Source organism: Coenobita brevimanus, chromosome 48 (genome assembly GCF_032717465.1).
Source record: "Coenobita brevimanus isolate Jiangsu-jjx chromosome 48, ASM3271746v2, whole genome shotgun sequence".
Taxonomy (NCBI): domain Eukaryota; kingdom Metazoa; phylum Arthropoda; class Malacostraca; order Decapoda; family Coenobitidae; genus Coenobita; species Coenobita brevimanus.
In genome coordinates, this window is record NC_137001.1 from 20,640,725 (window position 1) to 20,654,874 (window position 14,150).

At 43.7% G+C, this 14,150-nt stretch overlaps 1 protein-coding gene across 1 annotated transcript; it reads right to left on the reverse strand.

The window, feature by feature from the left end:
• Positions 1-10,828: 10,828 nt before the first annotated feature.
• LOC145399196 (uncharacterized) lies at positions 10,829-11,939 on the reverse strand. The gene has a single exon (XM_080271885.1). It carries the CDS (start codon positions 11,903-11,905, stop codon positions 10,922-10,924), a length of 984 nt encoding a protein of 327 aa, XP_080128011.1. The 5' UTR covers positions 11,906-11,939; the 3' UTR covers positions 10,829-10,921.
• Positions 11,940-14,150: the final 2,211 nt, after the last annotated feature.

The window sequence follows — 14,150 nt, forward strand, 5'->3', positions numbered from 1 at the left end:
GGCATGATGGCCTGGATCACTATTTGGGTAAAAGTCACCCACGTCAGCTCCGGGACGTTCTTGGGTGCAATACTGGCCACTGCTTTCCCCAAGAGAGGCAGGGTGACTGCTATTTTCTGTTTGTCATCCTCGAACCCTATGTCTAGCAGTGGTTTGATTATGGATAGGTAGTATGTGTGTATGTCATATTGTTCTGGGTGTATGTCATATTGTTCTGGATCAAACTGCATGTAAGGTTTTGTTGCCATTTTGCTGTTGTCCCTGTTTTGCTCCTCCCTGTATTCTGCCCGGGTCAAGAACCACCACTCGCCACCAGTGTTATGCTAGGTGTTTTTAGGTTGACTTCTCGTCCTAGAAACACCAGCTGTAGAGCCAGGGTTCTCTTTCGAGACCGGAGCTAGAACACACAATGAGAAGAGCAGGACATAAAAGCTATGGATTACAACCTTACATGTGTATTATCTTAATTACAGATAACAGTGTACAATATGAATGTAAGCAACACACAATGCACTATTCAGTCTCAGATGCGATAGGCAGACTAGAAGGCTCTGACTGGACTGTGTTGTATCAGTCTCATGCAGGATACTATCCAGTCACAAGGACACTAGATGGACACTGTACACAAGGTGGATGTAGGTCTCACACAGCATGTTATTTGGTCACGAGTACACAATATGAATATAGGTATCACACCATATACTATGCAGTGGTAGGGGCACTAGTCAAGACACAGTACACAATATGAATATGAAAGACACACAGTATCCTACTCAGTCACCAGAGCACTAGTTAAGCACCATATACTGTACAACATGAGTACCAGTATCACACTATACACTAGTCAGTCACTGTTACACTGAGCAGACCGGAGGGCTCCGACTGGGCTGCAGGAGTCTGGTGGTCCCCAGGTGTTGGCCAGGTGTTGGAGGGGTCCCGCCTGGCATCCCTTCTCATAAGGGCCACGGGACGACCCTCAAGGGCAACGTTGTCTTCTGTGGGCTGCTGCTGGGGGTGGTGTGAGGACCTCCACTCGTGGGGCCTTGCTGGGTGGTCTGGTCCTCTGGGCTCGGGCCAGACAGAGCAAGTAGTTGCGCTTGTCTGCGCCCACCCTGGGGAGGAAGTCGCCCTCATCTAGGGTTGGGGAGGTAGCGCCCTAGGGTTACAGGGGAGTTTCAGGGAGTCTGGCATCTGCAGTCTCCCTCCCCTCGGGCCGCCGTCGGGGTTGGGCTGCGACATTGCCTCCAGCAGGAGTCCATCAGTTGGTCGTTTCCCACAGACACTGGCTGCACTGCACACATTCCCGGGGACAGCATGGGGCCTCACCACACCTCCTCCAGACAGGAAGGCTCCTCCTGAGGGTTGCCTCTGTTGGGTGAAACGGAGGAGCATCCTGCTCGGCTACAGGATGGGTGAGCCAAGCAGGGGTCGTCCTCCACAGGGGAAGTCTCAGAAGATGAGAGACTTTTGTTGGTGTGTCTCTCCCTGGTGCAGCTACAGGCCGTCGCCGAGGTCCCGTGGGCAACATGAGGAGGGAGGCTGGAGGCTGTCCCTTTCCTGTCGGTGTGGCTGGAGGCCGTCACTGGGGCCCAACTTCCAGGCAGGACTGTGCACAAGATGCTGCTAGAGGCTGCCACCTGTCCACAGGTACAGTTACAGGCCATCACTGGTGTCCTGCATTGGGAGTGACATGCAGTCGAATTGCAGCTGGAGGCCGTCACCTGCCTGCGGTGTGACTGAAGGTACCGGTGTCTTACTCCCGGAGGCAGCTGCAGAAGGAGAGGGGGCGTTACAGTCTCTCCCCTAGTGTGACTGGAGGCCATCACCGGTTTCTGCAGGAGAGGGGGGCGTTGCAGCAGTTGAGCGGCTTGAGGCCATCACTTGTTTCGTGCAGCAACAGGCCGTCATGTTCTTTGTGCGGCTAAAGGCCATCACTCGTTTCGTGCAGCTTTTTTTTTTTTTTTTTTTTTTATGCGAGGAAGAAGGAACCAAAGGCCATGAGCCCGCAGTAACAGTTCCCTCCAAGAGAAAAACAAAATACAATAGAGAGCCAAATTCAAGATCCGATCATTTTGAGATGCCTGGACACACTACGTTTGAAAGACTGGAGATCATAGGCAGGAGGAAATACAGACAGAGGGAGACAGTTCCAGAGCTGACCTGTTGCATAAATGAAAGACTGGGAGTAACGGTTAACTCTTGCATTAGAGAGTTGGACAGAAAAGGGATGAGAGTTTGCTGCCAGACGGGTGCTACGCGCCCGTCGTAGAGGTGGAGGAATGCAAGCAGACAGTTCAGAGGAGCAGTGACCATTAAAGTAGCGATAGAAAAGAGATAAAGATGCAACAGTGCGGCGAAGAGACAGAGGTTGAAGGGAGTCAGTAAGAGGAGGAGAGTTAATGAGACGAAAAGCCTTTGACTCCACCCTATTGAGAAGAGCTGTATGTGGGGAGCCTCCCCACACATGAGAGTTGTACTCCACACAGGGGCGGATAAAACCTCTGTATAGAGTCAACAATTGTGCAGGGGTAAAGAAAGAGCGGAGTCGGCTTAGCACACCCAATCTCTTGGAAGCAGATTTTACAAGAGATGTAATATGATCTTTCCAAGATAAGTCCCGAGTAAATGAAACCCCAAGCATGTTCAAGGATGATGCAGGATTAATCTGAATATTATTAAACATTAGTGGGTATACCTGTGGAAGATTTTGTCGGGTTGATAGGTGTAAGAACTGAGTCTTAGATGCATTAAAGACAACCATATTATTTTTACCCCAGTCAGAGATATGAGCCAAGTCAGACATTAGGTGTGCCATAGCCTCATCCCTTGTTTCTTGAAGTAACTGTTGAGATGGGCGTTGCAGCTAAAGTCCGTCACTTGTTTCGTGTAGCTACAGGCTGTCACATTGTTTTTGCGGCTAAAGCCCGTCACTGGGGTGCTGCTTGGGTCAGGGTATTCAACCCCACCCCAAACCTGTTGAGGCCTGGTCCGGTTTGAGGGTAATGTACTCGGACTGCGATATTCCCGCTGGGTCCGTTGCGGGGAATAAGGGCACAAGGTAGTCAGGGACATAGGTCCATACTGCCTTGGCAATGCGTGTGCCCTCAGGGTCCCTTCGTGGTCTCCTGCTGGAGGGGGTGTCACCATGTCCCGATGGTGCTCGGTTGCCGTGGTAGGTATTTCAGTGAGATTTGTGGTTCTGTGAGGAATAGGGCCAGAGTGGATATGGACTGTAGGAAAAAATTAACTGAATTTAGATTGGTGCTAAGGCCACGGATATTGGTGAAAAAGAAGGCCGCACCTTCACTTCTTCGCTGACAAGCACGTCTGGAAATCGCAACAGTCACTGCCGGCACAGTCACTTGATGGAGACCAGGAGGAGCCCTACCGTGCCGGTGGTAGCAATCCAAGATACCTCCTCCTTTGATAGTAATAATGCAGTGGCCATTGCTAGAGGGAGTGGGAATAGAAGGTATGATATCTTATGTGCATGCAGTGTGGTGCAGACAGCTGAAGACAGAGGTATTAGGAGAATATGCTGGCCTACTTTCTGTGTAAATGAAAGCAATGAAAATGTTCAGCAAAGGGAGATGGTCAGGATCAAGTCCTGAGGGCTGGTGAATAGAGAGCTCCAGCTTTCCCTATCAACAGCTTGCCATCCACCTCGGGAATACTGCCCTGTTCGACTGGTGCTACAGTCTACTCCTCCCAGAATAATTCCACTCTTACTCCAGCAAGAACTAACAAAGGCAGAAGCCCCACAGAGGGTCAGGATATTCACCGTGGTGCCAGAAACAGTACTGCTAGCAGGACCCAGGCTGCATTCTTACCATTTCCAAGCATCTTGAGGACTACCGACACAGTAAGGACACCGGTGGCAGAAGGGGCAATGCTGAGGCCTGTCTGCCTCCAGTAACCTGAGGATGGTGATGATGACAACACATGGGGGAGGTGACCCTGCTGATAATGTATGCCATACGAAAGATGTCCTGTGGTAGAAACATATATATTTTAATAGGTTCAAAAGAGTCCTGTGATAAGGATTAATGTGTCCATAATTGTCCACCAGACAGAGAATCTGTGTATGAATACAGAAATGAAAAGGCAAAAACAAAACTAAACAAGAAAAGAATATGATCCCTTCACATTATCACATGGAGGGATCTTATTCTTTTCTTGTGAGCCAGCAGTGATCCGTTCACCCTTCCTTCACAATCCTCACCTCGCCCATACACCTCACTCTGTTGAATCCCACCTTTCCTTGATCCTTGCCATGTTTCCTCCTGTTCCAAATACAAAATTCACTCTCTCCTTCAACCTAAATTTCACTCTCAGCTCCATCCTGGCCTTCACCCTCAGCCTAACTCTCAGTAGTCATTCAGGCCACACCAGTGTCTTGTGATTGGGTGCATCATCCATGTGGATGAAGTACACCTGTGGGTTGATACACGAGGCCCGCAAGTCTGCCGCACCCTATCTATCACTCCAAACACCCATGTAACCCCAGACTGAGCCATAAGAGATGGTTGCCTGCCTCCCCAACATGGCTGCTACATTTGCTGGCTTCATAAGTCGTCCGATGCCCCAGTCGCCAAGATCTCCCTAGGTGGAGTGCTTGTGGCAAAGTACTGGCCATCCCTCAGGGCTTTCACCTTTGTCTTTAGCATCACCTCATAAACCAGTAACCTCACCATGCATTCACATCTGTTGTCTTTCAAGACACCTTTAACTCATCTTTCTCATCATCTGATAAATCGCAGCTCTTGTTTGTAATAATCACCCTACCAACTAAGAGATGTATTTCTTCTCTACAGTCAGCAACTGCACTCATTCTCCAAGGTGCTCATACATGTCAATGTGTTCATAACTTCTGAACACATTGACATCCCCTACTGGTAGATACTTTTTACTACCAGACATTTTAGTACTGAAATGGAAAGCTTAAATACAACTGCTATTAATCCCCTTTAATACTCAGATATCTTTCTAAGACCATGAAAATCATCTGGCAGTAGAATACAGTAATCACTCGATTATCCGATGTAATAGAGTTAAAGGTATGTTTGGGTAGTGGCTCCGTCCGGATAGTGGATTTCTCCCTTGGGCCCCATTCGTACATAACCTAACTTTGAAAGCCAGTGTAAAAGGCCACAACAGTACATCATACAACACTTGTTCCTGTTGTTTAACACTACTCTATCTGGTCAAGCAGAACTAAAAATGCAATTGGCAGACAAAACATAATGGTAAAATGGAATAAAATCATGGTAAATTGAATAAAATTATGGTACAGTACAGTAAGCTAGAATAAAATAAAAAACATTCATGATTTGACCATCCCACATCAGTCTTACCCGTGATCCCCCCCTTCTAAAGAGTCAGCATTATCCTCTTCCTTTTCCCTGAAGAGGCCATCATCACTCACCCCAGGCAGAGGCATGCAAGGCCAGAAGCAGGTAGAAAACAGCCACCACATGCCACTATAACAGCTGTTAAATCATTGCATGGGAACTGAGACTAAACGAGGGGGGGTCTCTGGTGGACGCTGGGTAAACTAATCAGCCAGACACAGTGCAGCAACCAGTCCATCCAGACAGTCTGGACGGAAGTTTTTCGTATGACCATAATTTCCAAACGGATGCAAGCATTTTGTCCAGATAGTATGAAAAAATGTATGAATAATGGTTTGGAACAGCCAGATCAAAGGTATCCGGGTAATCGATAGTCCAGGTAGTGGTCGTCAGGATAATCGAGAGATTATAGAAATCTGCTCACTAACTGGACACCCGATAACCAGACACCCCACTACCCGGACATTTTGGGCCCGGGCCTTCAGAACTCAAAAATGGCCAAAAAACATACCCCCCCCCAATTTTTTTTTTTTTTCACCCGTAATTTGAATTTGGCGCGCAGTGCCAGACAGCTGTGTTTACCTGCAGCCCCTTCCTTCCTCCCCTCCCCAGTTACTGCCTAACTACCATCCTAACTAGATGCTCATCGCAATGGATGCCGCAAGTGCTCGTTTTTGTGAATAAGCAGTGAATAAACTGCAATACCTCACCACTAGATCACATGGGAATTTACAGTGTTGTGCAGTGTTAAGAAATTAGAATTTAGAGTGCAAAGGATTAAAAGCGGAGTGCAAATTGGTGGTTGAAACTGCCGTGGTGCAGTTAAAAACAGAATGTGCAGTGTTAAACAATTGTAACTCACAGTGCAAAGAATCAAGTGCAGCACAACATTGGATTACTGTACGTGCTTGAAAAGCATTTTCACCAATGCCAGAGCCTTAGAGGAGGTGGGTTCATCTTCGCAACAACCACGGACGTGCTGTAAGTACACTGCTAAATATTTTCCATACTCGCTTCTAATTCCTCATTCTCTGGTTCCTTTTCATTTATTTCATGCTTTCTGTTCCTTATTTGTGTGAATAGGGCCTTAAATAGGTGCTATGGATGTCCGGTAGGGAGTTATATAGGTGGTTTTCTGAGTTAGGCTGGGTTAGGGTCCATAAATACCAGTACAGGAGGCAGGGACCCAGTGTCCGGACAGCCTTTGGCTGTATTACATCAAATATTGAAAAGATTACTGTACTGTAAAATTAAAATGACGTTCTCATGCTGAGATTAACGTGACCTTTAGCCAGTCTTTGACTTGGTAGTCATGCAGTGTGAAGGGCAGACCTAAATTAATTCTTCTTATGTCACCTGTGTGCTTTGAGTCAGCTCCTTCCTCCTGTAGTACATCATCTATACCACTCTGGACTTCTGAGATGATCCTTTACTATACACGTAATTCATTCTTTGTAATACTTGCCAATCTCTCTTTATCTTCCCATAGCTCTCTTCGACAGTGGTATCCTTGTTTTGTTACGCCAGAGGTAGAAGAGGCTAGTCAGTATGTAATCAGAGTTGTGGGTATCCTTTAAGCTTTTCCTGCATCTTCTGAGTAATCATCAAGTACATCATATTTTTCACAGTTTATTAACAGTTTTAACTAAATGTTTTTCATATGTATTTTCTACCAATGATAGGCAGTTTGTAGGATAACTACCTGTACATATGACTGTTTTGAATACAGCCAGAGCTAAATCCAGTCTAACCTCATGACATTCATCTCTGAAGAAGCATGGGGACTTTTCAGTATTTTTTTGGGGGAAAAAATGTCCTATCTGCTGTGAAATATGGTATTGCTCCAGCCAACATTACCAAACCAGCTGCCTATGCTCATAATTGTTGCAATAAACACTACCCTCAGCTTCATGTCAGTGCAGATTCTCTCTTTCTGTACATATATTTGGGGAGCTGGTGTACTGGTTAATACATCCAGTCCACATCTCAAAGAATCGTAGTTTGAATCTCAGGCCAGTCAGACTGCTGTGCACAATGTGTGTCCCCACTGACCCTGATCACCCAATAGTACACCTAAAGTCCTGGGTGCAAATAAATTGTATAGGCTGTGTTCTATGTGAAAACATGAACTTTGCTAATACTGATTACCTCATTTCATCCCCTCACTACAATGACATCATAAGATTCTTCTTATTACCTTGGCTTTTTTTTTTTTTTTTTTTTTTGTCAAACTTCCAAATAATTCCATTTTGAAAGGATTAACAAGCCTATTATCCTCTATAGTGTGAAAATTTCTAACCAGAATAAAACAATAGCAATAACAAAATATAAACAAGTATCCTCTGGCTCCACTGGTTAAATACACTTGTATTGGTACACCTTGTTTTTCTCCTTATTCCCTGTGTATCCAGTGGTGTACCTATGTGCTGGACAGCTGTCTTGGGTTGTTACAAGTTACTTCTCTAGGAAAACCTTCAAGGCACCACACCAGCCAAGCCCCTTTTTGCTGTTCCTACCAATGTGACCCATGGCCTCTCACTCACTTTATTCCATTCACCATTAATATTGTTTCTTTGATAACAAATTAGTATGACTGCTCAAACCTTTTTACTTATCTAGTTCAAGAATAAGTTGGTAGGTAGATAAATGTGGTAGGTGGTGGCAACCATCATCCACTCACTTGATGTAGTGCTGCCTACTTCCTTAGCCTTTATCATTCTTTTTCTGAGCCCGCCCCCCCTCTCTTCCTATTTCTCCCATCTTTCCTGTCACTTCTTATTACTTTTCTTTCTTTTTCAGGTGGCTTTACATTGAGTGACAAGTCAAATGGTTTCCTGTAAGCCAAGAAACCATTTACAACGCTAGGTGGTAACCATATAACCAAACCATATGTGCTCCCTACGTGTCAACAAGTGGGTTGGTGGAGGGATAGTGCCCCTCTCTGTAAAACAAATAACTCAGAGTCAAATGGCCACCCCTTACATGATTATGGCATCAGGCAATAGATAGATATACAGAATTATCGAAAGAGGGAAAACTGATGCTGCAAAAACATGTTGCACTTCTTCAAAAAGATTTATTAATAACTATCTTATTCACAATTATAATAATCTACTTTCCAATAATCCAACACAATGTGAATCACCCTTGCCAACATGACTGTCTGTGGGTGGATGTATGATGCTGATGTAGATGGTGAGTAACTGAGTGTAACAAAGTACAGTATGGGGGACTGGAATGGCCCAGCATACCAGCAGCTGCCACAGGTGGCAGCATTAGTGGACTGGCATATTTTTTTGATGTTGACGTTATATATACACCTCTAATTTCTAAAAATAAATAATAATAAAGAAATAAGGGGAGGGGGAAGGAATGATTACTTATCTCTGCTGAAACACACCTGCACTCAGCAATGGTGATACCTATATGGATACATTAGAATCTTTATTATGAGCCAGAGGCATTGAAGAGGAGCCTATGTGGTGACACTATGCATACTGAACGAAGTAACTGCAGTGCCCACCCAGGAGCCATACCGTACCTTCATATTTTCCTGCACCCTGCCAAGAGGAAGGACCCTGGTTTGACCCTGGTGAGGCATGTCTACTACAAGAGGGTGCTGGATCCTGATACAGTGTATGTACTGAACTGTACCTGCAGGGCAGCCCCAAGAAGCACTTGTTTAAGTGTAGTCATGTGGTGTGCTCGACCACAGACCAGGGTTAAGCAACAACAACAACTATGGGCATGAAGTTAGACTAGAATGCCTTTTTCTTGGTCTGTTACCCTCTTCTTTATTTTCTTATTCTTGTGTAATCTATACCTTGGTACAGTACTTGTGACAAGAGAATCAAAAGCAAAATGGATGGAAGGCTGGGATTTTTCATGGGTGCCATGAAGTAACTTTCCTGTTACATGATATTCAGTCTCAAATGAATGGATTTCATCTAGGAAACATTTTCATTCCCATATCCTACAACACTGGCTATGGTAAAACTTTATGTTAAATGAACATCATACGGTTTCGTCACATGACACAAAGGTCAGTTTCATGTAAGATGAATGCAAATGAAATTGAACTAATAACTGGAAAATTTGTAGGAATGTGATATCAGTTATATGTGGTATACTACTTCTTGTACAGTCCTGCATTCGCAAGAAAACTCAAATGCAAATTAATGTATCAGATTTCACTAACTCCTCATCGGGGTGGGAGTGGGAGGGGGGGTCTTCCTCTTTAAACCCATCTAGAACTAAAATGACCATAAACAAACATGTCCTCAGACTGAAGAGATTAACTAATATTATTAACACACATCACCCCTAGGAGTCCCCTTATCTAAATACAATCATCTGCCACTAGCTAGAAAAAAAGGGTTAAGTTGTACGGGTATCATTTATAAAGGCTCTGACATGCTTGCATGCGTCAGCCTTGGTCACCTAATGGCAGCTTTCCATGCTGCTCGATCTCTTGAGAGCCTCCCTATTCAGTCCCTTATCCCTGAGGTCACACTCTATGACCTCGTTCCAGGTCTTTTTTGGTCTGCCTCTCGCAATCCTACCCAGAATGTTCACACTTCTCACTTTCTGCACCCAAATGTCATCCTCCATCCTCTCCACATGTCTAAACCATCTCAATCTGCCCCACCTCATCACAGCACCAATAAACTCCAGTCCCATTCTTCCTATAAACTCTAAATTTGTAAACCTTGCTCCCCCCAGGCCTCATATTTAAAGATGCACTACACATCTATTTAATCAGTGTTGTTTCTGTATATTTGAGCCAGGACTTACTACCATACAGCATTACACTCCTAACAAGTACTGCATACAAAGATCCTTTAGCATGGAGGGAGGGCCCTCTCACTGCAGCGAGAGGCAACAGGTCCCTCAATTTCCTCTAACCAGTCCTTACCCTAGCCACAGAGCTAGCTCCAGCCCCATCTCCAGCACATACCATGTCCTCTAAATAAGAAAACTCTTCCACATACTCAAAAGACTCATTAGCAAGATCAATCCTTTTATGCCTGACAATCTCTACGTGCTCTCGAAACTCTGCACAAACAAAATCAACTTATCTTGCTATCTACCTCTAATACCACTACATGTCTTATGCACCCACTTATCACAAATACTGCACAAAATGCAGTTACTTTCCACACCCTTGTGGCAAATCGCACACGGCCACGCTCTCCCTATTTTGACAGTACCACCACCAATCCTAGATATCATTACTTGTGTTTATTCAACCCAAATAATAAAGCCTTATTTACATAACCATGACACATCAACAGACCACATTGAAAAAATTAATCCTCCTTAACTGATCAGCAGAAGACAGCATCTCTGGACATCTGATATTTAGTTACAAACAGTTTACCATATTCATCGTATCTGACCATCTTCACTCACCAACGAGTTTTATTAAGTGCTTGGTCCTCACTCCAATTAACTGGTGTTTGGTCTGCACTTCCAGTGAATTAGTATGTCCTGGTCTTCACTCTCCTGGAAATTCGTAAGTGCTTGGTCTTCCCTCTCAAGTAAATTAGTGAGTGCTTGGTCTTCACTCTCTAGTGATGTTGTAAGTGCTTGTTGAGAGCATTTTGACGAGTATACAGCTTTCCACACTGATCACACCCGTACTTCTTCACTCCAGAATGAATTAGTAAGTGCTGGTTGAGATTACCTTTTGTCCCAAACTGCTTACCACATTCATCACACTTAAATTTCTTCACTCCTGAATGAATCAGTAGGTGCTGGGTGAGGCTGAATTTATGACCAAACATTTTACCACATTCATCACACTTGAACCTCTTTACCCCTGAGTGACTTACCAGGTGCTCTGAGAGATGACTTTTCACACGAAACATTGCACCACATTCATCACACTTGTACTTCTTCACTCCTGAATGAATCAGCTGGTGTTGTGTCAGATGACTTTTAAGACTAAACAATTTATCACATTCATCACATTTGAATTTTTTTTCTCCAGAATGAATTAGTAAGTGCCTATTGAGATCACCTTTGGCACCAAATAGTTTACCACATTCATCACACCTGAACCTCTTCACTCCTGCATGTATCAAAAGGTGCTTAGTGAGTGTGCTTTTATCAGTAAACAGCTTACCACATTCATCACATTTGTAATTCTTCACTCCTGAATGTATAAGTAGGTGCTGCGTCAGGCTACCTTTCTTAGTAAACAATTTACCACATTCATCACACCTGAATGCCTTCACTCCTGAATGAACTATTGAGTGTCGGGCAAGCCGACTCTTATAGGCAAATGATTTACCACACTGTAAACATTTGAACCTCTTAGCTTTGGCTGGGCGGGTGATTGTGTCTTGGACTATTCCAGTCTCAATGAATAACAATTCTTCACCCACTTCACACTCTATCTTAACTTCTGGTTCTTCCTTAACCTTTGCTCTTATTTCTTTACCAGCCTCACTCTCTAACTTCACAACTGGTTCTTCCTTAACCACTCCCATTAGTTCTTCACCAGCCTCACACACTAACTTAATATCTGGTTCTTCCTTAACAACCTCCATTACACTAATCCCTTACAGCTCTGATAATTCCTACCAAAAATTTAATTTAGCTTTCACTCCGGTCCAGTCCACTACTAGCCATATTATTTGCCACCAATATGATCAATGTCTAACACGACTTAAGTGAAAAATGTGCCCATGAATATTGTGCAATAATAACAAATAATTACTAAAGAACAACAACTTTCAACATATCATTGCTACTACACTACAACTGTCAACACACAGGTCTTTACTCATACACATAACTGTCAACATTCACATTGAAATTATCACTATGTTTGTCATCCGACTTTTCCTATAGTTTCTACACACAACACTTCAAGAGAGATAATAGCACAAGTACAACAGCAAAAATTATTAATTTTCCTCTGCTATACTTTAAGCAATCCAGGACTGACTCTGACCATCATACATTATGTTATATTTCTCAAAATGAAGAAAAGTAACAAAAAACACACGACTGATGTGCTCAGACTACATCATTCTTTTGAGCAACAACACATAATGTGACCTCTTTCCTGATGACCATGTTGTTGATGTGTCTGCTTCACTGATCTGACTTCAGCTATGGACCTGGAACAAGAGCTGCAATTAGACAATTAGACCAGCATCTCTGTGGACCTAGTAGCCTAGTGCTCTATGCACACTGAGTCATGAGAGAGAGAGTATGAAGATTTAAGTAATGCCACACTCAATACCTTACAACTAGGATCAGCGTAGTCAACATCAGCTCCTTTAGTGCAATGACTGGTGGATGTCTTGTACATTAAGTATCCAATCTCCAGTTGCTCTTCACCTGAAATAAAACAGTTCATTCTATACCTTGCCAAGCTGACATGTACAGTTATGCTGTGGAACCTTATTTTCTCCTAAATCAGAGACTCAGAATCAACATAAAACTGAGCATATTTGAGTGGAATTTTATTCAAGAGAACAAAGAAATGTCAAAGTGGCTAACTAAATCCTCATATGAAATCCACCCATGTGGTTATGCACTCTTTTCATGAGCTGAATTTTGGCAGACTCAATGTGATGAACATGGCTACCAAGTCAAACAGATTAGTACCAAACCAGTACCACCAACAACTACTGGCTATTTTCACAATACCTCAACATGGCAAGCCAAATATATTAAGTTCTTACAACTAGCATGTAATAATACCACAATCCCTCACCCAACCCCTTCACACTGAATTCAAGTCAAGATATGTGTTGTCATGGATTCCAGATGACTGACAGCTCAGGCACTTAAAAGCTGGCATAACACAGTACTATGTTATAATGTGTATGTCCTTTCAGCCCTCCATGTGTAGTGCGCTTGAGCCACTTCCTTGCTCAAGTCTCTATCCCAAATGGTTCCACCCAGGACCTCACCTGACATATTCCTCAGTCTACCTCTGGGCACTGGCCACTCACACTTGTGACATTCATTAATCAGTTATCCTCCTTTACACTCGCAACATGTGCAAACCATCTCAACCTACCAATTTACATCCCCCCTCTGATTTCTTTACTACATAAATCTCTCAAATCATACTAGTGCATCAGAGCTAATCAGATCACATGGACCTCCTGGGTGGACTGGACCAGGTCAATTTAATCATAACATTTATGTACTGTATATTATGATTTTATAATTTTGGGCATCATCAAGAGCAACCACTAACATGTACTGTACAATATACAAGTATGAAGATGGTGCAATTGGTTTTAACAAGATAGGAGAAAATTAAGGAAGGTGTGTAACACCTGGGAAACGTAAACTTGGTGGCAAGCTTTGCTTCTGAAAAACCTAGTTTTGGTGAATTTTTTTCCTGTGAACTTATCATATGGAACATACAAAAAAATGCTGAGATCATCAATGAGAATGACCTCAGGGATAAGGGACTGAACAGGGAGGCTGCTAGAGATCAAGCAGTATGGACAGCCAAAGTGGCCAAGGCCAATGCATGTAAGCATGCTGGAGCCTTTAAAAAAGGAAACATAAACAACAGTGGCTATCATGGTGAAGGATCATTGTTGTTCCAGATCCACCACAATATGCTTACACCTCACCATGGAAGGCAGAGCCCAAAACATTATTTTCTGTGATGTGCTCTTTTTTTTTCATCTGTAATTTGTAAATGTGTGTGTGTGTGTGTGTGTGTGTGTGTGTGTGTGTGTGTGTGTGTGTGTGTGTGTGTGTGTGTGTGTGTGTGTGTGTGTGTGTGTGTGTGTGTGTGTGTGTGTCTGTGTGCATATC

Bases quoted from the DNA above. Each gene is read 5' to 3' on its own strand.
- LOC145399196 (XM_080271885.1), bottom strand. From the start codon at position 11,905: ATGGAGGTTGTTAAGGAAGAACCAGATATTAAGTTAGTGTGTGAGGCT.